Source organism: Oenanthe melanoleuca, chromosome 1A (assembly GCF_029582105.1).
Source record: "Oenanthe melanoleuca isolate GR-GAL-2019-014 chromosome 1A, OMel1.0, whole genome shotgun sequence".
Taxonomy (NCBI): Eukaryota; Metazoa; Chordata; class Aves; order Passeriformes; family Muscicapidae; genus Oenanthe; species Oenanthe melanoleuca.
In genome coordinates this window covers 2,084,354-2,112,053 of record NC_079334.1, presented here as the reverse complement: position 1 = coordinate 2,112,053, position 27,700 = coordinate 2,084,354, and the positions used below count along the sequence as shown (strand labels likewise).

General features: G+C 39.8%; 1 protein-coding gene across 1 annotated transcript in view; it reads right to left on the bottom strand.

Moving 5' to 3' along the window:
- The window catches only part of PTPRO (protein tyrosine phosphatase receptor type O), a 130,397-nt gene that overhangs the window by 36,052 nt on the left and 66,645 nt on the right, over nt 1-27,700 (bottom strand). The window contains exons 2-10 of the mRNA XM_056482484.1: nt 22,567-22,840; nt 14,223-14,381; nt 12,308-12,460; nt 10,319-10,750; nt 9,778-9,939; nt 7,013-7,212; nt 4,758-4,878; nt 2,579-2,772; nt 76-187 (exon numbers count right to left, since the gene is read on the bottom strand). Of these exons, the coding sequence (XP_056338459.1) occupies nt 76-187; nt 2,579-2,772; nt 4,758-4,878; nt 7,013-7,212; nt 9,778-9,939; nt 10,319-10,750; nt 12,308-12,460; nt 14,223-14,381; nt 22,567-22,840 (1,807 nt within the window). The remainder of the gene's footprint in view (nt 1-75; nt 188-2,578; nt 2,773-4,757; nt 4,879-7,012; nt 7,213-9,777; nt 9,940-10,318; nt 10,751-12,307; nt 12,461-14,222; nt 14,382-22,566; nt 22,841-27,700) is intronic.

Here is a 27,700-nt window from a genome sequence, read left to right as displayed (position 1 = left end):
AAACACAGCACCCAGGTCAGATTTCCTCAGTGTTTCTGCCCCCAGAGCACTGCCAGAGTGTTTTCTGCTGGTTACCTGTGATGAAGCTGACGGTGGAGCTGTCACAGCAGCTCAGCTCTGGGTCCCCCCAGCTCACCATGGTGACCCTGAAATTGTAATACCAAGCAGGCAGCAGGTTGGCTATTCTCTGCAAAGAGACAAAACACCAAGAGCAGCTCAGGAGAGAACTCAGCAGCACGAGACAGGACTTCTGCATTCTGGTATTTATAATCCTAGAGCCTGCACTCATTTTTCTGAGCTCCCCATTCCTTCCTTCAGTGGAAATCTGAAATTTGGCCTTTCAGTTGATTAAAAATTCTGTGCAAGGGGAGCAAACACAGTTGTGATGGCTCTGCTGCTCATCCACATGCAGCTGGTGGCAGGTTCTGCCCACCATGGGACTCCCAAAGGGTTTCCAGGGTGGTAAGAACCATCCACACAGGGCAATCTTCCACCCAATTCCAGTGTGAGCAAGGCAAAATATTTAACTGGAAAATATAGCTGTTTCTAGATTGATTGAATGGGGTTTGAGGATAAATTAGAAGCAATGTTTTTGTCTCAGATATTGTCACTTTAAAAGACTTTTTTTTTCCCCAATTTTCCAAGTGTATTTCACTTTCTACTACCATTTATTATAAATGGAATAGGAATGAAACATAAATGACTTATGAGACATAAATTATATATTTAAATATAAATGAGATATAGATGAAGTATAAAAAGCAATATGTTTTATATTATAATATGGAATGTAATACTTAAGTTAAAAATTCTAATTCTTCCACTGATAGCACAGAACATTTAAGATATTGATGTTTAAATAAAAAGCTTGTTGATATTTTTAAAATTCAAAATAAAAGCAAATTGCAAATAATTAACAACTTCAACAATGTAGAAACTGCTATTTTTACAGATCTCTGTTGTCTGCAGTATCTTTTTTTCTCCAGTTACTACAAGGCAATGCAAATAGACATGGTGTGATCTGTTCTTTTCATGATTTTTGGAAGAAGTTGTATCCACATTGAAACCAAAACCTTGAAGATGCTTGGACATCTGATGTGTCCCTGGTGTCTGAAAATACCAACCTCACTCGGACAATTTTCCAGTTGCAGAGCACAAAATGAATGATGCAACTAAACAGAGTGAAAAGAACAAATCCAGTTCCTAAGGTTCCTATCAAATGTTAGCCCTCCAGGAAAGAAAACTCGATTATTTCATGCTGTTGGAGACATTGATTTTTGATTCTTCTGGTTGTTTTTTCAGAACACACCACCCAGAGGTGCCAGAGGTTTGTAGGGAGCAGTGGGATTCTGGAGCTCCACTGGAGAACCCAAACCAAAGTTCACCACTCCCTACCTGCACATTAAATACCACAGCAGAAGAATAGGGAAACATTGTTTTCCTAGTTCAGGATTAATCTTTAAAATTATCCTTGAAGAAATGCTCACTTTAGCTGTGATACAGCAGAACTTCAGATTGAAATCCAGACAAAGGAATTCCAGCTTGGCTTCTCTGAGCAGGATTTGCAGCAGTAAAGGACAACATCATCTTTTCTAATGAACCATATTAACTCTGCATGATAGCCTGGATGTCTTAGATCACTATTAATCTATTTGTGCTGAGTCATGATTACAAGATATTAATTATCAGTTTGGTAAGTTATATTTTTAATTTCCCTGGAGATTTATGTGCTAGATTTATAGTCACATACCCAATTACAATAAAACTGCTGGAGCCAAAATGACTCCACAAATGGCATTATGCAAATCAATTACAGCAAATCACTGTGGCTCTCAGCAGCAGCAGAAGTTATTGCTATCTTTTTTGCATACTCACAACTTCCTGAACAACTAATTTCAGCTGGAATTGCTTTCTGTCTCACACTACAGCAAAGTCTGAATAAAATCTTTACACCTTCTCCAGGAAATAATGGAAAAGAGGAGGAAAATTTCACTTTCTATCTGCAAAGACACCTGTGAATACACATGTGAGTGTGATCTTATAGAGACCAGTGTTCACCTAGTTAAAACCCTGGCCTAAGATTTTGCAGCTTCAGAAGCATGAAGACTTTTTTCACAAAACCCACAGCTAAGCCTCCCACATGGCACACTGTGAGACCAGCCTGCAAGCCCCAAATCCATACTATCAATATTAATTATGTAGATAAGCCTTTGGACTACACCCCCCAGGAGATGATGGAACTTTTAAAGCCTCGACTGACAAACTGACCCACAAACTGAATCTGCCTCTGGACTTGCTGAAAAAAAACCAAAAAACAACAACAAAAAAAAGATAAAAAAGAGGCTAATCTCCTATCTCATTGCTCTGCTTAAAATTTAGCATGGTTCAGCTGGCAGTGCCTTACTTTAGAATAGAAAATGCCTCCAGCACCCTTGGCTATTTTCTCTGCTTTGCTGGGGAAAAAAGTGCCAGGCTTAAAGGCATATATACATATTCATATTTGTGGGGGAAAGGCTGGGAAAAGAAGGTGCCAGAGCCACACAGGCACAGGAAAGCAAGGCAGGAATGGTCACCTTACCACAGAGGCAGTCAAGGAGACACTTGCTGCTATCTCATAGTAGGTTGTCCACTCTGAGGTCATGGTCGATGGGTTGAAGTAAAACATTTCTACCACATATTTCCTGAACACCCCAAGGAAAGGTCTGTTCCAGCTCAGAACCACAGCAGTAGGTCCCAAAGGGTAAAGTGTCAGGTCCTTTATTCCAGTGGGCACTACAAAGCAGAAATCATGGTTAGTAACATGCATGTGTTATCAGTTGCACTTTATTTTTAAATTACAACATTTCCTTAATCAAGTTCTACCTTTTTCTGTTTCTTTAACTACTTTAATCCCCAGGAACTTCCTGATCACAAGCAGTTGAAAACCAATTTTTCAAGCGTTTATTCTCCATTTAAAACTACTTTTTCAGCAGTGGCTACAGACCAGTTAGTGTTGGCTGCTTAGCTCGAGATAAAGTACACAGCTTGCTTTCTCAAACTTTGAAAATCAGGATGCTTAGGAGATATTTCAAGATGCTCAAAAACAAAACCATCAAAAGCCAGAGCACTGTAAGAAAGGAAAGTTTTGATCTCTAGCCCTCCTTCCCTGGGGAACCCAGAGGTTTTGTCATGTATTGCTATTCTTGCCTCGCTGATGGTGACACTGAGAAAGAGTCAAATGATTTGAAGAATGTCACTTAAGGGTCAACTTTGCAACCTGTATGGTCTGGAAAGCAATTATTCTTCATGACTTCACTGAGGCTACTTAAATAAAGACTTGGAGCTAACATTTGCCAGGGTTGGAGAGCCCCAGCTATTGCACACCAGGTCAGAACCCAGAGCAGTACCCAGATTACTTCAGCCAATGTTAGAACATGTTAGCCTTAATGATTTATAAATTATTTTATAAATCATTTCCCATGCCTTTGATTTGCTTTCTCTAAGCTGCTAAAACTCACCCTGTGAAAACAAGCCTTAGGATAAATGTGGGGAGCATGGAATATATTTTAAAGTGCATTTTACTTTATTTGAGTTTTATTCATCATTAGCTACCACTGGTAAGTTCACAGAACAATTTGGTTTTCAGTTCTATTATTTGAATGTCATATTCAATAAACTGTCATGAAATGAAAACTCATACAACTGTTGTTTTACTGCATAAAAACAGCCCCTTTATAACAAGAAAGTTATGAGATGTTCTATTTAGAAACTGAATGCTGTTTTCAGTTTTGTAAGAAAAAATGGTTGTAAGATTTCTGTGATGATTTATGGTTGTAAGGCCATACAAAAGTGAAAAAAAATGAAGGAACTTAACTACTTTGGGTACACATGATTTTACTTTCACAAATAAAAGTAGAATTTTTCAGATTTTTGAATTACAGTAAGAAAGAAGATCAAAGTGTTTGTAAAAACTGTACAATAATAGAAATTTTAGCATTAATATATATATATAAATATTTACTTACTAATTTTCCCTTTCCTGAACTATTGCATCCTTTACAAATTTTTATTCAGACGAAATTTATGAAAATATATAAGAAGAGTAACTAGATTGGAAAGGCTCTCACCATAATCCCATGGCCACATACTGGCTTTGATTTAAGGATTAAATTCTTAATAGGACAACATTTTTTTCTGCTTCACTTTCTTGCCTACATCACAGAGAGGAAGCAGAAATGAAAATACTGAAGACCTCCAGCTTTCAGCCACCTGCTGTCCACTGAGCAGGCTTTTTGTCAAAAGGAGAAGCTGGGTGACACAGGTTGGATATTTCTCTGCAAATACAACTCTGTACACTGAATCTCTTTCTCTTTTCCCTCTCTCTCCTAAATACATTTGGTTTAAGTGGTAATCTTAACAAAATAAATGACACTGAAATGAAAAGTTACTGAATTCTGTCCTAAATGACTCTTTATAGGTACCTGGTGGAATCCTAATTTAGGGTATGGGGGCAGCAGCTCTGCCTGGTGGACATAAAACAACATTCTTGGAAATGTTAGTGCTAGTTTCAGAGGGCTCTTCTCCTTTTCAAATCCCAAAGCAGAGAACACTGAGATCCACTCTTAAACTCCAGAAAATCAAGGCATAGTCTTGACCTAATGAACATACTACAGCACCTAATGAAGATACTGCACATATTAAAAAAAAAAAAAAAAAAAAAAAAAAAAAAAGCCCTTAAAACAAAGAAATGCATTCCAATCAGTAGGTTCAGGTGTTACCAATGGAAAATGTGACAGGATCAGAAGGAGGTCCAACCAATGGTCCTTTCCTCAAGTAAACCACAACTTGGTACTGGGCACCAGGAACAAGATTTTCAATGAGGCTGCTGCTTGAATTCACCTAGGAGGAGAGGAACTCATTCATAAAAGGATATTGAGACTGTACTTGAATGACTCCAGTTGCAAAAGGCACAAATCCAAACACATTGGCATCAGCAGCAAGAACTTCACTCATTAATCCCCACGTGGCAAAACTGGAAGGGGTCAGGACTGAGCTCACAAATGACCTGACTCAGAGAATTTCACTTGCCTGGCTGCATATGGTCAGCTACCTCACTGCAAACCCTCTCTCTCCTCCTGTCAAAGTTTATTAAAATATTCAGGCTACATTATTCATTTTCAGGTGCTGTTATTCAGGCTGGAGGATTTAGACCATGTGTTTTCAATTAGAGCCTGAGCCTTTCCATCCCTCACTGATGCAGGTCTGTGAGCTGAGGGCAGAGTTTTGGGGAAGCATTTTGGGAGAGACTCCACAGTGAAATCAGGGAGGAAATATTCTCTGTCACCTCCCTCCACAGCACTACAAACTGGAAAAGGGGCAGTGGGTGTTTTCTTTCCAGTTTGAAAACATCACTGTTAAAAGTTTCTGCTGTGCCAGGCCAGGTTTCAGTCAGAGCTGGAGGCAGAATTCCTGAGCAAGTGATTCCTGGTCTGATACAACAGGAAGGGGCTCATCTCCTGAAGACTCCACAAACAGCAAATGCAGAACAGCTTTGAGGAAAAGCCTTCCCACACCCTTTCTAGAGCTGCAGGCTGGTATTTCCTGCTAATATTTTCTTCACAACCTTCCCAAAGTCTGTATCACAGCCACCTCTGCACTGATGGTCTGTTCCCATGCACAGGAATGCATCAGTGCCAAGCACAGATTTAGTGAGGAACAGAATTTGTTTTTACCAGCTGCTCTGAAAAGCTAAATCACTTTTGAATCACCATGTTAAAAAGGGATAGAACTCTGCACTCAATTTTGCCCTTTTCAGCTCATCATGGAGAAGTCAAACCAACAGCTATTAACAATTCCAGCTATAGAAAATTGATAAAATTTGATACAAATATATGTAATGACAGAAAGAAACAAATAACTGTATTTAGACCTTTCAACCTACTTGCAGTAAATATAGATTTACTTTTACTGATATCTTGTTTATTCACAGATTAACTTTAGGCACTCATTTTTGAGTTTGTAGATGAATCCTGTAGTATTTAAGGAAATCATGAATGTGTAGGTTTGTGATTCGTGTTTATAACCACCAGCTGTGCTTTGCTTCCCTTTTAAATGACAGCACTTCTAAGAAATAGAAGTAACAATAAGATAACAAGCTGATTGGTATGACAAGACACTTCCAAACATTTAAGTTCACTGCCCTTCTTGAACAAAACCTCAAAATTTCTACAGAGATTAATTTTAAAAGGCATTTTAAGGGTCACAAATTCTCTGTATGAATTAACTGGCAGGGCTGACACGAAGTTGAAGATGATTTACAGGAGTGGCAGCAGTGCCCTCCATTCCCATGGGTGGCCCTCAGAAAAAGGCTGTCCCAGCATCTTGGTGAGGTTACTGAGATCTGGGCTAAAATATTTCTAATTGAAGTTTTGTGTTCTGACCTATCATAGGCACAGAGTCTGATGTGGGGTATTAAGGGTTTCATTCAACCCTGACTCATTAAGGGTTTCAAATAACAGAAGACTGTCAAGTTTTGGGGTTCAGGACTCTTGATGATTATAAATCCCATAAACTAAAGGACTTGTCCACACAAATCCCAGGTGGTCTGAATTGCTATTTGTACCCCAATGATGACACGTTTTTCTACGGATGAAAAGGAAAGCTGGCTTCTGATCATCTCAAAACTTGCAGAAGATTTACAGTCAGGTTCTGTATTCAAATGTGGGACAGGTAAGAAACAATTTGTGCTGCTTTGATAATAACAATGCACGTGAGCAGAAGTGCACTGCAGCACGTGCCCAGGTGAAGCAAGTCCAGCAGGAACACCAAGTTAACAATCCTGAGGTGCACTGTGCTCTCATTCCTGGCTGCTGGGCTCTCCCCTGCACCCTGCACCCTTGGGCAGTCACGTCCCTCCCTCTGGAGTGCAGGAGGGAGCAGCTGCCACTGTCCCCCTGGCAGAGCCCTGGGGCACAAGGGTTCTAAACCACTGATTTTTTACTGGGCTGGAAAAGGCTCCAGCTTCTCTCCTTACCTCAGTGCAGTAGTGTTTCTCAAGCCTTTGGCTTTCCTTTTGCTTCTGGCAGGTGAGGGAGAGCACAGACACGATGGTGCTGTTGCCGCTGCTGTCGTGTGATGCTGTCCAGGACGTCAGGGCAGTGGTGGAGCTCAGCACTGTCACAGTCACATGCTGGGGCTTCTCAGTCAGCTCCTCTATCCACTCCCCTCTGGGGCCTGGGACATGCCCAAAAGCACAGCTGAGCAACCCACTCCATCCAATTGAGGCACATTTGTTAAAACACCCTTTTTTCAGGGAATTATTTATGGCTGGTGTCCATCCCCACAGCCCTGAGGCAGCAGAGGTGGCAGCCCCTGGAAACACCCTGAGAAATTGCCTGTCTGAAAATTCAGATTGCAGTATTCTCTGCTGCTTACCAAAAACCACCCAGCAGCATCAGATTTGCTCCAAGGGAATGCTTAAAAGCACTGGCAGCCAATAGTGTACAGATGTTGACCAATATTAAAGGATGAGCACACAGAGTTTTTTGCCTCTCCACATGCTAACACACCCTCAAAGCAGGAAAAGCAAGTTCACAGGGGGAAGAATCTCATCCCACATCAGACTTTTTGGAGCACTTTGTTGAGAACACAGCTTTAAATATGGATAAAAAAGCAGTTTGGAAAATAACTTCAGCTAGACTTGATCAAAACTTCATATTACATGAAAATAGCCTGGTTTTTTGTCCCTTTTAAGCAGTACTTGTGACCTCTCTCTCCTTGACATACTTCCTCCCTGCAACTCTAATGGTAATTTACATTTCTTGATAAAATAAAATAAATGCCAGAGCAAGAATGTGGTTTAAGATCAGCCTATAAGATTTGACTGCTATCCAGATGTGACAAAAATATGTAACCTAATCCAGTAATTTGACAGGATGATTCACCAGCCAAGCATTACAAGTAAAAGATAAGACTGACACTGTGGAAAAAAATCTATTCACAGCCTCAGACCCACATCCTGGCAGGTAAAAAAGAGGAATTTGATCATTAGATTATTCTCTGCAGACAGAGGATGCACATGTAGCTCTCACCATTCAGAAACTGTTTCAGATTGGCATTAAGAGAGCAGAGATAACTCATGTCATGACCCAGAGTTGTAGTGCCCACACAAAAAAAAAGCCTACTTGATCAGACTCAGAAAGAGGAATGGAAAAGCAATTTCTACCTAAAAGTATTTGTTCACATCTTCAAGCTGGCATTCTACCAGAAATACATATAAAATCTATCTAAAATACCTGCATTTGACAGAATAAATAAGACAACTGCCAAGAACTCTCATTTTGTTGTAAAAACCTGACTAACTGACAAAATCCAAAAAACCAAAGGTTCTTATGAGTTACATGTAAAATTAAAATATTGTTTCCTGCCTGTAACACCTCAATACTTTATCATGATGAAATTAATGTTCATCCTTTATCTGGCCATCCACACCCCTGTACTTTGGATTAACATGTTCTCATTTCTCTCAGGTCCACAGTTAGCACACTTCATGGAAGACACTGCATTAAGTACTGCTTAATGAAAATAAAATATGTTTCACCTTGCAAAATGGAACATTTGGTACTAATAGCAGTGCTGCATGTACCTTTAATGCTTATCATATAATGAAGCTGTCTAACTACTCCTAAAGAAAAACAGAAGACAGTGAAATTACAACAGCAGAGACCCTCTCTCTCAGTACTGTTTTCTGAATGTTTTCCAATTATTGTTTCAACTATAAATTTGTTAAAAATGGGATCACTAGTGGAATTGCTACACCCAGTCCAACATTATGATTAGCTCAAATACTACAAATACTTAGTATTTGTACATGTTGTGAGCTACTAAAGGCACAATTTTTATTCATAACATACTGAAGTACTCGACTATATTTCCTTTTAATATTATTTTTTTCTGCCAGCTTTGGTTACTGTGTCTTGTTGCAGCATTCATGGTTTGGGAAGGCATTTTCTTTCTACATGCAAAATTGTGCAGTGCTGCAAGTATTGCCCTGTCTCATTTTATGGGCATTCTGTAAGGTATATCTATTTCCTTTTGCAGAAAAAGGTCCAAAGGTGACCACAGCCATGAGAGGGATAATGATCTGAATTCACCAACACCTGTCTCACTTGCTGACCTCATTGTCAGTCATGGTATTAGTTTACACAGTAGTGCATTACTACTTTGTCTTTTATTAAATCTCCAGTTAAGCAACTCTGGGATTCTACAGGGAAATAATAAATTACCTTTTCTCCTTTGAATTTAGCAGGCTAAACCACTTAATCTGCTGCAATTTGCTCTGTGTTCTCTCAGAGACCATGCAGTTTCAGAGTTCAGTGTTTAATTGTGCAATTCCCACACTCTCAGCCTGTGCTGCCCTTCATCCCTAGCACAGCACATACTCCAGGAGTAAGGAAGTTAAATATTTCCAAGGCTCTCTGTAACCAACCAATTAATTCTTGGAATTAAATCCTCACTGTGACAGATGCAAAAGGGAAACTCATTCCCCTTCTGAGCACTGACTCCATCACATCACTTACTCTCAGTTTTTAAGGCTGCCAAGATGGCACAGCAAAACCCATCCAGGCAGGTTGCAATATATTAACCTATTTGCACTGTATTTCCTTCTCTGGCACAGGGAATTCCAGAAGACCAGAACCTTGTGATCCATCAACAGATGCCAGAAATGCCACAGTAGTCAAATTGTACATTGCAGCTGTGCTGCTTGGGGAGAAAAGATGAGTTTGATGAGATACTTACTGATGTAAAAGCTGAGTGTTTTTGCTGATTGGCTTCCCCGAACTTCACAAGAACCAGAGGAGCTAAATGTTGTTACAGACAACTTATATTTTCCTGGTTCTTTCAGCTCAGCAACAAATTTGTGAGTGTCCTCGCTCACTGTCAAAGATTCTGTGGAGTTCTCTAAATTGGGGGGGAAAAGAGTGTGGATTAATTGAAATTTGAAAGAGAATTATTGACATCAGAAACACTAATCTTGTTTCAACTATGGGACTGAATTTTATCCAAAAGGACTGCATTCAAACAGTGTGGCAATATGTAGAGCAGTATAAATCTTGTTTAATGAAAGATAACTGCAAGGAGTAAACAAAAGAGGAAACTGCAGTTTACTCCTCCTCCTTTACTTTTATGCTGCCCAGCCAGAAGTAGATGCTGCTCAGTTCAAAAACTCCTCAAGAAATACATGAGATCTAACAAAGCCCTCTGAACACAATAGATAATCAATAATTTGTATGGAATGATAGAAAAGGAGGAAAGAGAAGGGCACAATGCTGTGCTTTACCTTCCCTTTCAATATTGATGTGGAAGCCATCAAAGGCAGTGGGGGGCTTTGGGGGCAGCCAGGTGAGCACCATCTGCACAGGAAGGAAGGGAGGGGGCTCTGCTGTGGCTCTGCTGGCATCACTGCCCCCATAACCACTGGAAACTGCAGTGACAAACTCCTCTTCCCCCTGGGACGACTCGGCCTCGCTGGACCACCAGGGTGGCTGAGAGGTGGTTCCATCCTCGGTGCTGTTGGGGGGCTCATCCAGCCAGGCTGCAGATGTGTTGGCTGCTGGCATTTCAGCCAGGCTCTCAGCAGGATGGCTGACTTTCCTTATGATTTCTTGGGGTCCCATGAAGGATTCTTCTGCGAAATTCCCGCTGTGCTCTTCCCAGTGGTTTCTGTTGGCTGGTACGATCTGGACAGAAATGTTTCGAGGTGGGTAAGGAACTACAAGAGAAGCAAGGGACAGTCTTTAGATAGGTGTGTTCTGTGCACCTTTAAATGTATTAATTCCCCAGACAAATACCATTCTTCCAGGGACTGTCTGAAATAACTTGTTCCTACTAAGTTCCTCCCTTCTCTCACATATACATACACCAGAAGTGATTGTAGTGGGATCAAGAGGAATATAAATTCACAACATAATCACATTTGAAGAATTCCAGGAAGTAAAGTAGATGTCAAGTCATAGTAAATCAAACTTCAGTGCTGTTATAACAGTAAGGCTACTCTAGTGTGAATTTTTAACAGTGAATCTACATTTATTTTATTGTGTCTTCCAGGAAGATCTCAATCGTGGAAAAAGCCTCCATGAAGAAATGAATTGAAATATATATGCAAAACTAAGATATGACATAGCTCATATTTAAAAAAAAAATAACCTTCACGTTGCTACAGGGCTTTTCATATGCTTTTAGCAGCCACCTTTTCACAAGCATTAAACATCAGTTTAAATTTTAATATTTGTGAAAGCTTGATCTTAAGATTTGGGTCTCCACAAGACAAGATTCTGGCACGCAAAGAAGTTACATCAGCTGATGGCAGGAGGTGAACACACAGCATTTTGTCTGTCTCACTGAAATTGCTTGTCTGCCTCTTACACACTCTAAGAGTGAGTAGCCTCTGCAAATAATTTTGCCTGGCACCATTTTAGCTGGCACTTTACAGCACACTAATTTCTTCCCATCCCAGCCACAGACACTAATAGAAAACCAGGCTCTACATTCTCATTGCAGTTCATGTAGAAAATGAGGGATGGGAGAGCAGCAGGGAAAGAAATAAAAAGATATCCTGTTGGTTATGGTTCAATATCTCAACAGCTACATTTAGGATCTTCTGAATAGAACTCAGCTGGCATCAGCTGGCTTAGTTCTGTCCAAGGCAACAGACCAACATCAGTGTATTCATCTGAAGATTTGGCTTTTTGATTTCATCACTGGTACATCTCACTTTGGACCCTGATAAATGTCTGTGGTCCAAGAGATTAACGAAAAAGTTTTGGGCACCGTCCCAGGACCAAATTAAATTAGTTCTGGACCTTGAACAAATGCAATTTTCAGCCTTTGCAACATTGCTGTCTTGGAAATTAAAAGTTCATGCTTCAGGGCACAAAGTGGCAGCCAAGTTGAGCAGCTATGACATTTTTCTGTGGGATGGAAAGCGCACAGGGGGGAAGGTCCTCTCGAGCAGCTCTGCTATGATTCACTGCACAAGGAGACAGACCAACAGAGACAGATCAATAGTCTGCTCACTGCACCTATTCCTGTGGCTTGAAAGTTAATTCCTAGCACAAGGCCTAGGATATCTCATGTGAAGCAGAAGTTAATTTCTAAGAAGCAAGCTCTACAACAGAAACACTCACCCAAATTTCCCTCTGCACTGTTTGTGTACATGAGCCCATGGAGCAGCCACAACATCCTACTCCCACACAGACCCTGCTCCCCACAGCAGCAAGAAAAGCAGCAACACAGACTTGGAAGAAATGGGTGTGAGAATTTTCTTTACCTGTTCTGTGCTGTTTGGGCTCGTGCTGGACCCCACTGTATTCCACGAGCGTGCTCTTGTTGAAGGTTGCCTCTGACACCAACTGAAATGTGATGTTACTGTAGCATATGCCTGGCAGCCAGTGATTGAAAACTGTTTTACCTTTGAAGAAATCTGCAGAAGGTTTTAAGAGAAAAAAAGAAGAAAGGGAACAAAAAAAAAAAAAAAAAAAAAAAAAAAAAAAAAAAAAAAAAAAAGAAGGGATAATGCATCAAATGTTCACTTTCTGATAATGTGACTGCACATGGTGAATGGGCAACGTTTTAGATGTTTAAACATTTTTCAGCCCACTCTGAGACATGAAATTGTAATAATTCAGTTTGCCAACACTTTTCCTGGCTGTCAAAGCCACTTTGCTTTTCACCAGAAAAAAGAAAGACAAAAAAAAAAAACCCCAAAAATAAGCCCAGCACAAGAGACACGAGCTGCTTTTCACTGGCAAGGGAACTGAACCTGGCAACCTGCTCCACATGACACTGAATATCTCAGAGAGCATCTGACAGCTCCTCAGACCTTCAGCTGCTCAGGCAAAAGCCTCCCTGGGGTTTTGCTGACTGAGGCTCAGAGTTTGTGGGAGATGCTCAAAGCAGCCCCTGCCTGCAGGGGAGCAGTGCCAAGGGCTCAGCTCCTGCCCAGCACACAGACCCTGCTCAGGGCTGGCTGGCTGTGGCAGGATGTGCAAGCTGATCAGTGCCTCTCCTAATTTAGGCTGACTCTTGTATTCATCAGCAGATTTAGCCTTACAGCCCCTAGAACCATTAGCTGTAGGAGGGAAAAATTACTGCTGGTCTGCCTTTTGTTCTCTGCAAAGGGGTCACCTGTATTTGCTGCTAGGATCCAGATTTACCCATCCTAACTCCTGGCAATTTACAGCATTGAAGCTGGGATTTCTAGCCCCACTTTGTATTGAAGCAAAGAGCCTCCCAAATTCTCTGAAAATTGTGGAGGTGTGTATCTCCCTCTGCTGACTTTAAATAGAGTTTCCAGTGGCCAGTCTTGTATTCTGGGATCCTGAATTCAGTGCCTAAAATTCAAAATTGGGATTGCCCAAAGGCATTTTACTGACACTGTAGGATGTTAAGCTGATGGAATTTCAGGGTCCTTCCTCACCTCTTAGGGTGCTTCCCATAGGACATTTATAGCCCCATTTATATCTCTGAGACAGATACTGTGCTTACTGCACAGTCTACAGCTGTATAAAGCTATACTGCAGGGCAGAAGTTGTAAACAAATAAATGAAAGGGTTCAGTTATGAACAAATCAAAAAGAAAGCAGAATTTGCTCCTGTTTAGATCATTCAGGATGTTAGGTTGGCTGTTTGCTGTCTAGACTGCTGGATTGATTGGCCTTGATTACATTATTTTAATAACACTGAAATTTCTATTATGCAGCAGGGTTTATGAGCTTAGGGACAGCTCTGAGTGCTGCATTAATATTCTATACACCATGTTCTTCTAGCACCATGTCACTGCATGGTGATACAGAACCACCAGGTCTCACCCTGTGCCAACAATCTGGTTTATTCAGTGGGTTTCCCTCCTCTGGGGCATCCCAGAGCTTTCCCAGGCTGATTTCAGACTGAATACAAAAATCCAGAGCACCAAGCCTTCCTCTAAAATACAAAAGAAAGAGAACATCACTAGAACTAGGATTCCAGCAGTTTAAAAATCCCAAGTGAATCATCAGCTCAATTCAAAGACTCACCCTTACTTCACAATATAAAAGCAATTATATATATATATATATATATATATATATATATGATCAGAAACACAAATTATTATATAAATAAATGTCAAAACCCCATCTAAGGCCACTGTTTAAAAAGTTTCCAGCAGAGCTAGTATTAAATTTTGGTGAAACCATTTCCTCCTACCTTTGTAGAGCATTGTTCTGTAGTCCTTTCCTTCCCAATAGCTTATATTCACCCTGGTGAAAACATTGTATTTCTCTGGGTACTGAATTTCAAACAACACTCCTGTTTCTGGAGATGGTTTGTAGTCATAGATAGAAACATTGCTCACAGGAAGAGGCTCTAAAGGATAAAACAAAAAGGGGTAAAAAGGAAGAAAGGGCAGATTAATAGGCAAACAAATTTCTTTGCACATATAGAATACAAATGAAAATAAATGCTTTTGTTGGTATGGCACAAACACTCTTGAATCTACCAGGTGAAATTTGGGGCTTCACTGAGGTACCTGGGACATTGTCAAAGCCAGTATTTCTATATTCCCCTCCCTTCAAAGAATGAATCTTCTTAACACACTTTAACAGAAAAATTTCCATATTTGACATTTAAAAAATCTTATTATTTAAGCAGTCACAGTCATCACCTCAGACACGTTTTTTCATCTTTAATACTTCTCAATCATGTAAAAGTGCCCAGACAGGATCAACACAACACTTTAAACTGCTTGTGGCTTCAGCATAAATGTAGAGCTTTTAAGATGGGCTGAGAAAATTATCAGTGTAATGGCCAAAGGAAGCTACATGAATAAAGACTTTCTATTTTGGCACCTGTACATTTCTTTATTCCATGGGTAGTTATGCAGTCCCTATTCCTACCACGTGAGAGGGACACCATCCTTATCTGTTTATCCACATCAAACTTCTACAAAATAAAAAGTATGATTGCCATTACTTTACAGATGAAGAACTGAGGTAGAGAGAAGTAAAGTGGTTTATGGGAGGGCACTGGGAAAGGGGGTAAGTCAGGAACTGCTGCTCTAGTGCTCTGAGTCAGGGAGGCCACAAAAAGTAGGAAAAATGTCCTGTGATCTGAAATCCAGAGCAGTGTTGCTCCATCAGCTGAGGAAAGCCATGTCAGTTCACTGCTAGTGGGAGTCTGGATTGTTGCTGACAATAAGAGAGTCACATTTTTATTCTTCTCTGTTCATTAAAAAACCCAAGAAAAACTAAAAAGAAAGAACACCTTTTTTTCAACGCTTTCCTTAGCAAGTTAAAAATGACAGCAACCCAATTATCCTGTGGTTAAGAGGTTCAAGCAAGGCTCTAATGTTAGCTGAAATTTGTCACAGTGATGTATTTTAATAGAGATAGTTAATGCAATTATGCCTACATCCATATAAAGATTAGAATGTTGATATAGTTCTTGCACACTGTAGGGATCAGATTGCAAAATTCAGGCTGTTGATTAGAGTGGCTTTACAGGACCCATATGAGTTCAAAATTCTGCTGCCATAGGCCCTGGAGAAAAATTAATAAAATATTTTTCCCCACAGAGCATACAGTCACAAGGTGCAAGAGAAAGAGTAGATGAAATGAGAAGATCAGTGTCAGTATCAAAAGTGGAATTATCCCACAGGAGGTGGAGTAGGTTAATCAAAAATGGAAAAGAAATACCATAGTGAAAGAGAAAACTAAATCCCAGCAGAGTATTTTCATTACAGATTTGGCTTTCTAGATGTGATGAGAAACAGAAGAAAAAACAACTGGGAATAAAACCAGAGATGTAAATCTCTCACCAACAGCAATGTGTTGTCATTTCTAACTTTGCCAGGGCATGGAAATGCAATAGTGTGGGATTATCAAACTATTTCTTATGGCAAAGGCACTTCATTATCTTCATCAGATACATCTCAGTCTATTTGTACATTAACCACTGACAAAGAGGAACTCCCCATCTCACAGATACCAGCAGGCACCTCAGTGATGGCATCTGTGAAAATTCTGCTGACATTTCATGAGAGCCCAGAAATAAAGAGGAGTAAAGCAGAGCACAGGAAACAAAGCCTCCCCTCTTCTTTCTGCCAGCGCTCTTCCCATGGCTTATTCTGAAATAAATAGTGGAAATGACTAGCCACATGGCCAGAGGGCTCATATCACAGCTCCCACAGCACACAGGAGTGGTTTAAATGTCAATAACCATCTCTAAATAGCACAGTGCTTTTGTGCAGTCATCTCTCCTGTTAGTGGGTGTGCCCTGGGCTTTCTCCTGCTGTCTCATTCACATCTGAGCTCTCCTCATTTCTCAAGGAATTACTCAAACTTTCTTATGCCAGTGATTCAATTAGCCCACTTATTCCTTCCTACAACAAATCAAATAAAGCATGGAAGCTATATTCATTTTTAATCCAAATGATTTTTCCTCCTGATGCTTTGATTTAATTAACCAACAATTGAATTAAGCAGTAATCACCACAGACTCTCTGTCTATCTTCTATCCTCTCCTTGCTCATGGCTCATGGTAGCAGAGCTGCATGAGTGACATAATGCAATTTAAAGATTCTCCCATTATCTTACTTCCTTCAGCACCAAATCTCCACATCAAAAGCTATTTGCACACTGTGAAATTAAAAGAACGCTCAGCAGAAAACCATCATGTTCTGGCTTTCACTTACTAACTGCTCCTAGGGCTATTAAAATTAAAGAATATGTAAAATGCCACTCTTTACTATCTATATTTATTATTCAGACCATAAACAGTCTGGTCTTCTTAATTTTACTCTTTCCAGTGTTTAGGATCCAGCTTGTCAGAGATTTCAGTGGCTGTCAAGAAATAACCAAAATAAAGTGGAACCACAGAAATATAATAGTTACAGCTTTATAAAAGCTCTGTACCACACTGAAGTAGTATTATAGAAGGGACTTTGAGCATTTCAATGTCCCTCTAATAGTTTAAAATGCCTCTTCACTTACAATCTCCTTATTTTTAGACCTGGAGATTATATTACACACACACAGACAAGATTGCAGGATCAAGACTCGAATCTGCCATTTTTCTTACTGTCTCAGAATCTACTGCTTCTGTGGCAATTGCTTTCCCATTTTATCTGTTTACAGCAAAGTCAATTTCTCTGTTTATCCTGGACTTTCCAGCCTTCTGCATTTAGCATATAACTTGCATTACACAAGCAACAAGATAGCAAAATAAATGTGCCTAACATCTTCTTCAAATGCCCTGGAAAATTCTGAATGCTAAATCTCCATTAATGTATTCAGTTTGTGTCAGATGCATTAATATTTGCAATTCAGGGGGAAAAAAAAGTGCTGTGAAAATAAGTACCATATTTCAATCCAAATCAATTTATTTGTAATATGTGTAGATGGGGCCACTCTAGAAATTGAATTAATGATTGATTATGGCTGTAGCTTAGACTACATCATTACCTGTGGGACTGAGATCTCTTGCTTCTCACATTGGAACCCAGATTAATCATTATTTACCTCCATATTGTGACTTTTATGAAAAAGATGTCCCATTAATGGAGTGACCTAACCCCCACGAGTAATTCCCTTTATTCACAGGAAGATGTTGTGAATTATGCAATTTTCTCCCCAGGATGACACTATTTATGTGGCTGTGAGATTACTGGGAGTAAGGCACAGCCAGGGCAAAGCTTCCATTACACTCTAAACCTTAGGATGTTTATCTCTTGTTAAAAAGAATCCCTCTTTGAGATTAAAGAAGCTGTTGTTCAATACCTTGGGAACATAATGTTCAAGTTTATGATAGGTAATAGTAATATTGTGCTATTGCTTACAAAGGGGGAATGTAAGTGGAAATAGCATCTGAGCAATGATGACACAAAGTGCAATTTCTACATGGCCACATAGGGTGATAATAAAAAGATGACAGAACCTAAAAAATAATGTTGTCACAAGAACAAAGGCAGAGCTGTTGCTCTTGAACATATTTAGGCCAATTGTTTGGATCCTCCTTACAATGCATATTACAGCAGAAAATTGTTGCAGTTCTTTCTGTCTCTTTGATTCTGATGGAGAAGTATTTTCACCCTAAAAAGAGGATAACATGGTTTACCTACTGGGAAAAAATGAGCACTAATGGACCTAGATGCTGTTCTGAGTTACATTTCAAAGTTAGGGCTGCCACAGATAACCAGCCTTTTGAAAGGTGTTTCACTTCTTCCTTCAAGCAAGGAAAACATGAAGGGCTAAAGTCTCACATTTCATTAAGGAAAAAACCCTCTGAAGCTCCAAGTTAAAGAACTCTGATCCATTAACAAGGCAGAGGAAAGGACTGGACCTGCTGAATCACTTCCTGCAGCCCCTGGCACAGTGACAACAGAGCATTAACTGGGTCTGGTGCCAATCACTTGTGAGGGCTGGAGATCAGAATCCCAGGCTGCAGCTGCTGGCCTCTCACGGAAAATGTTTTTGTAGGACACACAGAGGCAGAACTCTCCCTAAAGTGAATGAATTTCACAGTCATGTGTGTAAGGAACCATCAGCTTTTTGAAACAATGGGACATTTTACCACTCAGAACTCCAGATCATCAGCTAAAATAAAAGCCAGGCAGATCTGTCCTTAATTACCATCAGAGATCCTCAGATTTCTCCAATTCCCAGTAGAGACACATCTTTTCCTGCAGCACACAACAGCTTTGCAATGTCCTGCTTTCCCCATTCCTTTAAATGTATTCCTTTAAATATTTTCCTTCACAACATAAAGTTGACCATGAATATGGATTAAAAAAAAAAAAAAAAAAAAAAAAAAAAGAATAATATGCTATATGGGTATGACTCACCCCGGGAAGAATAAAATAAGGCTTTGAGCTGGGAAAAAGTAGGATGAGTGAATGTGAATATTAATCACTGATTTTACAGATGTGCTAGTTATATATTTAATAAACTACTTTACAATCAGTTAGTAATGAGGTGGAATTTTCAGTCAAATATTTCAAAACACTAAATAAATTACATGAATTCCAGAGTTACTTCATCCCCATTGAAAAGCCAAAGCTCCAAGAGCAGAGGAAAGCAGTTGTGTTAGAGCCCAGAACCACTTCAACACTGTCCAGACTGAAGACTGGAGGAAAGATCAATTTGACAGGCATAGCACAGGAATCCATCCAGGAGGGTGAGATTCTCACAACTGTTCTTGCCAAAACCATTGCAAGGGTCTTTAAAAAGCAGTCAGGGTTTCCATTTTTTCTCCTTCAGTGAAGCACTGAGCCCAATTTGCCGAACACAACTTTGCTACAGAATCAGAAGCAAAAAGTTCTAGTTTGTGCTAAAATTCCATGTTACAGGTTTCTTATCTAAGAAATTTCAGATAGCTCATCCTTTTCATTGCAACAACCTGGACCACAGAGCCTAAACAAGGACTGTAGTTTGTGGTGTTTTGATCAATATGAGAAAACCCTGAAATTATTCCAATCAGAGACAAGCAGAACTGTGCAGTCTTGTAGAAAAGGAGAAAATTAACAATGGAAACCTCAAAAGGAAACAGGTACATGAATATGTGCATGGATGACAAGCTCACATTTAAGACAAAGAGGTGATCCAAGACACCCAGGATGGCTTCATTGACTGTGCCTGACAAATCTGGAGGTTCGCATTGAATATGAGGAAAAACTTGACTCAGAAGGTGCTCAGGCATTGGAATTGGCTGCCCAGGGAAGTGGTTGAGCTGGAAATGTTCCAAGAATATGTGGAGGTGGCACCTGGGGACATGGGCTGGTGGTGAACTTGACAGTGTCATGTTAATGGTTGAACTTGATTATCTTGGAGGTCATTTCCAATCTAGATGATAACTATGATTCTTTGTTATATTTATGTGACATGATTTTGTATTTTTATATGTACATATTTATGCCCATATATTTATATGAAGAGTTACACATATATATGTCTATATATAATGTATAAAATACCTATTTTATTAGCTTTTCAATGCTTTTCTGGCAAGAAACCTTTAAGAGGTAAAACAAATGTCTTCCCTTAAATGGGTTCTTCCTTGCTTTTACATGTCAATTCACTTAGATGTAGCATATTGATGGGAGATGTGAACAGAGAAAGGAAATGTCATCAGGATATACCATCAGGAAGCAGAGGGCTTTCACAACTCTCACTGAATTTCTAAGCAGGCAATGTCTTTGAGGGACCTTGGTCTCATTTTGATGATTTGATTTTTGGGCACATATGGCTCTGTGTGAAACTCAGACCTCTAGCACACATTGAAAGGCTGAATCTTCTTTGCAGGCTCCTGGAGATCCCAAATAAACTGAGGGCACTGCCTTGGGAATAACCACATTGGCATCACTGGCTAGATTCATTTTGTGGCAGCCTAATGAATGGGGTCAATATGCCACTGGTAAAGCTGTCCTGACACCAATGGAGTTAGAGCAGGAATTAATTTGCTACTGGAAGCTAATTGCAATGTGCCATTCTTTCATGTGATATAGATGGAATAATTTAGATAGTTACATGTCTTTGCATGATTAAATAAACCAAGAATATTAAACAGTCAAAGAGTACAGGGAAAAAAAGAAAAATATAAATCTATCCTAATAATTATCTGCCAAAAACAACAAGTTGATAGTAATAAAATTATGTAAAACAGGCAGTGGACAATACCAAAAAGAGGGAGAAAAAACCCAACAAGAAACCAAATACCATCTCATGCATTTTTGTGGAAGAAATCAGTGATCACTACAGGAGTTTTAAGATCCCCTCTCAAAACCTGAAACAGCCCTGCCACAGTGCCCTTTCATTCCAAATCTACTTTCAGTTCTGTAGCCTTGTGCTCCAAAAGATGAACTTGGGAGCAAAGGCTGCTGCAAGACAGCCAGCACTCCTCAGTCTGCCTGACAGAAAATATCAGGGGTCAGATTGGATCCTTTCCCTTCCAAAGCTCACAGTTTACAGCCTGCTTCTGGAGCTCAGCACAGCATCCTTCAATTGCCCTTCCTATTCCATGGGCATGCTTGTCTCTCTGTTGGGGCAAAACCAGAGAAATCCACTTTTTTCTCTTTGTTGCACAAAGTGCCAGAATCACTGATGCTTCCAAGGTCTGGGGGAGGAGCAGAGGCTGCAGCAGGGAACCCCAAGGTGCTGCCAGCACACCCCTATCAGACAGGTGGTGAAACCACCAAGCCTTGGAGGAGGGAGGGGGACACAGGAATGCTCTTGGAACCATCAGGCTCCTGCTTTTCCTTGTGGAAACCCCTGAGCCAGAAATGGGGCTGGCTTTGGTGGGCTCAGTGACTCTGGCTTCCTTCTTCCTTCAGGGATTCCCTGCACAACTGCAGATGCAGCACCCAACACCTGCTAAAAATGCACAGTGAGGCATTTTTTTTTTCCAGTTGTATATGACAATAGAATTATTTTCTTTGAGGAAAACAAACATAAAATAGAAAACTGGATCAAAATTGCTACTTTGCTTACAAGGCTAAAGCAGTTAAAGGAAAGGGAATTCAGGCTGCCTGTGAACTCTGAAATTGTTCATTACTCAACAACATGATAATTTTCCCACGAGACCCCTTATGGTTTTCCTCATCAGGGCATAACTTGAGCACACAAGGGAAGGCTGAAGGATGTATAGATGATGCAAAGTCTTGTTACTCCTAAATTTTAGGCTCCTCACTCAATAACACATGAACCTTCTTTAAGTTGCTTTGAATGCTATTACCATGGATGGTGTTTCCTTATTGACACAATAATACAGGTGCAAAAAAATCATAACCATTCCTCAGATGTAATACAACTAAAACTACCCATACAATCCAAGGTGCCATTTAGGAGAGGGAAAAAAAAAAAAAAAAAGTGAAAATTAGTCTGGCTCCATCCAAACAGATTTTTGTAATCTTCCAAATGAAGAAATAATTTTATATTCTACAAATTATTTTCAGTTTCAAGGTTGGCACATGAAACCAGTCCCAGATCAACCTCAGAGAGAGAAGCACAGCTGGAAATCTGTGGTACTCTGTATGGTGACAGAGAAGACAAAAATCACACATCTCCCCCAGAATCCACCTGGAAATAAATTACTACAAATGTGTTTTCCATCACAAACCTTCAGCTGTACTGGCAGAAACACATGGTTTTGGTGTCTGGTGTCTGCCTTCCAAGTTTAGTATTGTTTCCACATATTAGCAGTCAAAGAATAATGTTATAGCATTTAAAACAGAATAAAAATCACAATATAAGAGGAGTGGGTTCAAAGGGTTTAGGATGAACATCTGAAAAGGGGGATTCATTCTTCACTCTGTTTTAGTTTGTTACACCTCAGTGCTCAGGAAGGGTCAGCCAGGGGAAACCTACAGCCTTGCCTTTCTTTTTATTCACACCTTGTCAAGACTCCTTCCCTACTGTTCTCACACAGGAATGCATCTTACACACAAGCAGGACCCACTGAAAAAATCCCAACCTTCTTCACAAGAAGAATCCTGGGGGAAAAAAAGCCACACACACAGACAAGAAGGAACAGAAGTAAAGAAGAAGAAGATGTTACTTACTGGTTAACACAGTGATTGATCTTGCTGACTTGGAGACCATGTTTGAGTTGACTACCAACAGAGTCACTATGTAATACAGGCCATGGTATTTGGCATTAAAAACCACAGGGGCAGGTAAAGTGCTATTGAATTCGTCGAACTGGAAAAAGTAGTTCTTGGATTCTCCAGCTATCTTCACAACATACACAGAGGAGGAGCTCACCACATCTGAGGCTTCCAGGGAGACAATGATGCAGTTGTCTTCTCTGACAGCAACTTGGAAAGGTTCTGCATTCTACAAGACAAGAATGAAGAGTTTGTTCAAGTAAAATCTGGTATTTTACTTTCACCTATTTCCCCTGTCATTTATCATTTATAAGATACTCATGTTGTATTTGCAATAAAGTTGCATCTTATATTCTACAGGGGAGTTAACATCAAGCAGGAGCAATGATTTCAGGCTGTAATTCACAGTCAGCCAATCCACAGGTATCTGATTATCAGAGGCCAGGCTCTCTGCAGCAGAGGCTGGATCCTGCTGTGCATTTTCTGATACTCCAGATACTCCATTCCTTACATCCTGAGGAACAAAGCCTCTGTCATCCTTTCATGAGGAAAGGTGGAGCAGAAGAAGGATGAGATTGTAAAGGGTATCAGAGGCAAGAGGATTTCCAATAGAGCCTCAAAGTCATTTAAATCCCCAAAAAGAGGAGATTAAATCAAGACTCTTTTATCTTGCAGAAACAGGTGCATATATTCCTCAATGCAATATATTCTGAAAACCTACAAATGAAGAACAATTTTTGGTGCTGCCTAAGCTTTTCCAAATATGCCCATTTCAGCAAGTACCAAGTGGTAAGCACCTGTCACCACAATGTCCATAGTTTTGGCTGGCACTTTTCATTTCCTAAGTTACAGCATTTTATTTCCAATATTTCTTTTATTAGTAGTAGAGAGAAAGGAGCAATTTAACCTTGTTTTCATATATGTTAAGCCATTTCCAGCTGAAAACAATTTCCTTTTTATTAATTTCAAACCAGCTGTCAGGAGAAGCACTTGTTCTCTACAGGAGTTTCATAAGAGATTAATACTAATTAATGAGGAGGAAAAGTTCAAGCTTACTTTAAGAGTTGCCTTTTTGTTTATCAGACCACACCACACCTTATAATTTTTTTTTTTACCCCAATGAAAACTGTGATATCTGGTATTTTCAGTTCCCAACTCCATATTTCACAGGCTGAGAGATGTCAGGGAAAGGTTGAAAAGCAAGGAGAGTTTGCAACTTCTTCAATCAAGTTGTTCCTGTACCAGAGGGAGCTAGAGACCTCCTTCAGAAATTAATTCTGCTATTAATATTAATATTATTTATTAATACCTGCTATTTTCTTGTGGTTTTGTTTAGTGGGAGCTCTTCCATGAAAACAATATTTCTGGGATTTATTCTGCAAGAACCAGGATCCCTGTTTGAAATTCACACGTATGGTGTTGCCAACTCCTGGCATTCAAAAAAACACCTCAAAAAAAAAAACCACCCAAAAGCCAAAAAACACAAACATTAAAAACACAACCAGCAAAAAAAAAAACCCCATAGCAACAACAGAAATAAACCCACCGAGAATAAGTAATTGCTCCTAGGAGTGTAAGATTTAAAACAGCAGCAGTTTGTCTTTATGTGTATTCATGGTATTTTTATTTTCATTTGACATTTACAGTATCCCTAAGGTTATACCACCCTAGAGGCAAAGCCACAGGCTTGAGACAAAGCAAACCCCTCCTCTGAGCCAGCAGGAGAACAAGGCACAGAGCACAGAATCAGCCCAACCCAAAGAGGATAACCTGTCTAGACAGCTCCAAGCCTGAGATTAAAAATACAGGCAATGCAACTTCAGCTAATCTTTTCAAAAAATTACTTTTAAGTTGTTAAAATTGTATCTGCCAATGTTATCAATGGGAGAATATTTTGGTGTGGAAGTCTGGGTAATTTTTCGCAGATGGCAAAGCAATTGTTCCAAAAGGTTTTGTAATGTAAGACTACAGCAAGATAAAAACTTCCATGTGTTTTCCTCACCTCAGCTGAATGCAGCAGGCTTACCCTTGAGTAGATCAAAATTCTACATTTCAAGTGGTTGTATTTTGCCTTAAAACCCAGTCTAGCATTTGGATTCACACAGATGCAAACATTTAACTGGGCATTATGCTTAGATCTGGTTGAACCACAGATTCTCTCATCCTTCTTCCTCCCTATTTCCTTTTCACTAAGAAAATGTGGAATCAACCCTAATTCAGCCCTCCTGGTGTGGGAAGGCAGAAGGAAGGCACAGGTGAGCTGGCTTTCCAAAAGCACTTGCACTATTGCATCACAGAAGAAAATTATTGTCTTCCAAGACCAAGCAAGAACTCAGCAAGGTTATTTCTACATACCAAGCTTGAAATTAATGTATAATCCCACAGAAATCTGTGTTTTGCCCTTCCACAGACTTGCATTTGAATGCTTCACTAGAGGAAAAAGAATGGTGCTGTCTCAAACTATTCTAGCTTTCCCTTGGTCTGGGCACTGAACTGCAGAGCACTAACTCCCTGTGCCTAACTCACTATGAAGAGCCAGCCAAAAGTGCCAAACTAATTTATATGTGCCAACAAAGAGTTCAAAGCAAGTTCCTTATAGCTGCTTGTACTATAAATCATTTGCTGCACTAATCAAGTACAGCTGGAAATTAGGCATATAATTGCAGAGTCAAGGACATTCCTTGGATATAATTAGATGTTTTCAGAGAATGCTCATTTGGGTTATGTTTTTACTCTTTGATTCTTCCATGAGTATTGCATTTACTGTGATGAAGACCCTACTTTTTTATTTTTTCCCCTCAATGTTCTAGGGAATCCACAGCCAGCACCATCCAGCAAATGATCCATGAGCCTTCTTCACCAGTTCTCACACAATCAGCATAGAATGCCTCTGCTAGCTAAATAAAACTCTCAGACACTTGATATTGTTGCCTATGACACCTGTCTGGGGTAAATAGGTTTTTTTGAGTGCTCTATCACCTTAAGCAGGTGGGGATTGTGAAATATTAGCACTGCTGCCATGATGCATTTTTTTAGCAGCTGTGTGTCCCATCCAACTGTGCCCATCCCCAGGAAGCATCCCTCTCTACAGTGGCCCTTTTCAGTGATTGTGTGTCCCTCTTCCACACCTCTGTGTGCTCACAGACTTCCCAACAGCTGCATGCATGGGACATGTGGTTTGTGGGAGACATCTGTTGTTTATTATTATTATCCCCTGGCTCTTGAAATAACTTTTAGCCTTTAATTTCATCTTCTGAAACTGCAGTGGCAGATGAGAGATCAATAAAAAGAATTGGCAGTTAACATGCCATGAGACTAAATCATTTATCTCCTTTGGAATATGGATTTCACTTGGGCAGTATTTCAAAAGAATGGACCATTCTGGACGTGCTTTCTTCAAGTTGCACAAGGTCAGGGTTGCCAGCCAGCATTGGGCTTGTGATTTTGAAAAGAAGGCTAAGGAAAAACCTGAGTGTTTTCTCTAAGCACCACTGGAAGTGACAAACGTGCCCCACTTAACTAGACTGTAAAGCCAGTGTGTCTTAAGACTGACAGCATCAGTATGGTAAATACACATTTCATTACTTCTGGTCAGCTACCTCCAGGATTTAATTTGCTGGTGTCACAGCTTGAGAGGCTGTTTTATGCCTGTGGGGAAATTTGGCAGGGCTTATGCATTCAGAACCAAATTATTAGCTCCAACTTCCTTCCTAGTTTATTATTACAAGCTCGTGCCACGATAAAGCACTTAGAAGAAAAAAAAAAAAAAAGGAGGGGGAAGTAAATCTCACAGTGTGATGCCTGTTCACAGTCATTTCCAGCACAGGGATGAGTCATGTCAGTGGAATTTCCAGCCAATAACCAGGTACCTATTAAAATTAAGGATGGAGAGGCAAGGAGATATACAATATGCCAAATACACAATATCCAAAGAGTAATAAGAAAATAGATGGTGTGCAGCAGAGCTCAGAGTCCTTTTTCCAGAAATTTATATCCTTGGTTTATTTTCATATAACAGGATGAGTTTTACACATAAGGAAGAGATCTAAGTTGCAAAATAACCACTAATTTTAAGTACTTTAGCTTCTGAAAGTCTCATTCTGAAACACATTGTGCCAGAACCCAATTACCAGAAGTGTAAGTAGTTACAAGTTCTGCTGACTTTAAGAGGAGCTGTGGATATTCATCAGCTCTGTAAAATTAAAGTACCAGTAACTGCATCTCATTACTTAAAGCCAGACAAGGGGAACTAAAATCTCAAACAAATCTGACTCTTGTCAGCTTTTACAGAGTAAATCCTGCAGAATTTTTAAACCACAGAATTTTTAAAGTCTGCATCCCAAAACAGGTGCAATTTTAAAGCTATGAGGACCTACTTCTTAGATACCATAATGATCAGCTACTGCATGATGTTGGACAAAACAACATCCATGAAAGCACAAGAAAATACTGAACACTATATCCAGACCTCTTGGATAAAATACTGGCAATTTTGTGAGTGAATCTACTACACTCAGATCTATTTTGTCCTGGTGGCCAATAATGCTAATTTCATTCTAAATCACATGATGACTCATTCTCACCACCATTCATCTTAATCTTAGGTACTAAAATGGAATGACTAAGCCAGGATGACCTTTTCAGACAGAATACCTGTGGAATCATCTAAGACTGGAATTACTTTTGAAAATGCACTAAACAGCCAGAGGGCTGATGGTCCCAGCTTGGCAATATTCCTGCAGTCACTGGGTGCAGGGAATCCAAGCCTTACAAAAAAGACAGCACTCTGCTACACTCTTGCAGTGCTACAACCACAGAAAGCACATAAGAAATAAAAAGTTTTGCAAAACATGTTTTCTTGGAATTGTTAGCTATCATTATTAGCTCCTGGAGTTTAAATAAAATAGTAAACACTTCCTTAAAGAACTTCAGGAAGAGCATCCTAAGCTTTCCACATGTTCCAGTGAATCCTAGAGCAGGCACAGACTGGAGTGCTGAGGAAAGGATTGTTTGACATGATCTTCAAAATGTGAAAAAAAATGTCACATACAGCCCTGTCACCAAAATGTAAAGACTTTTGGAAAATAAG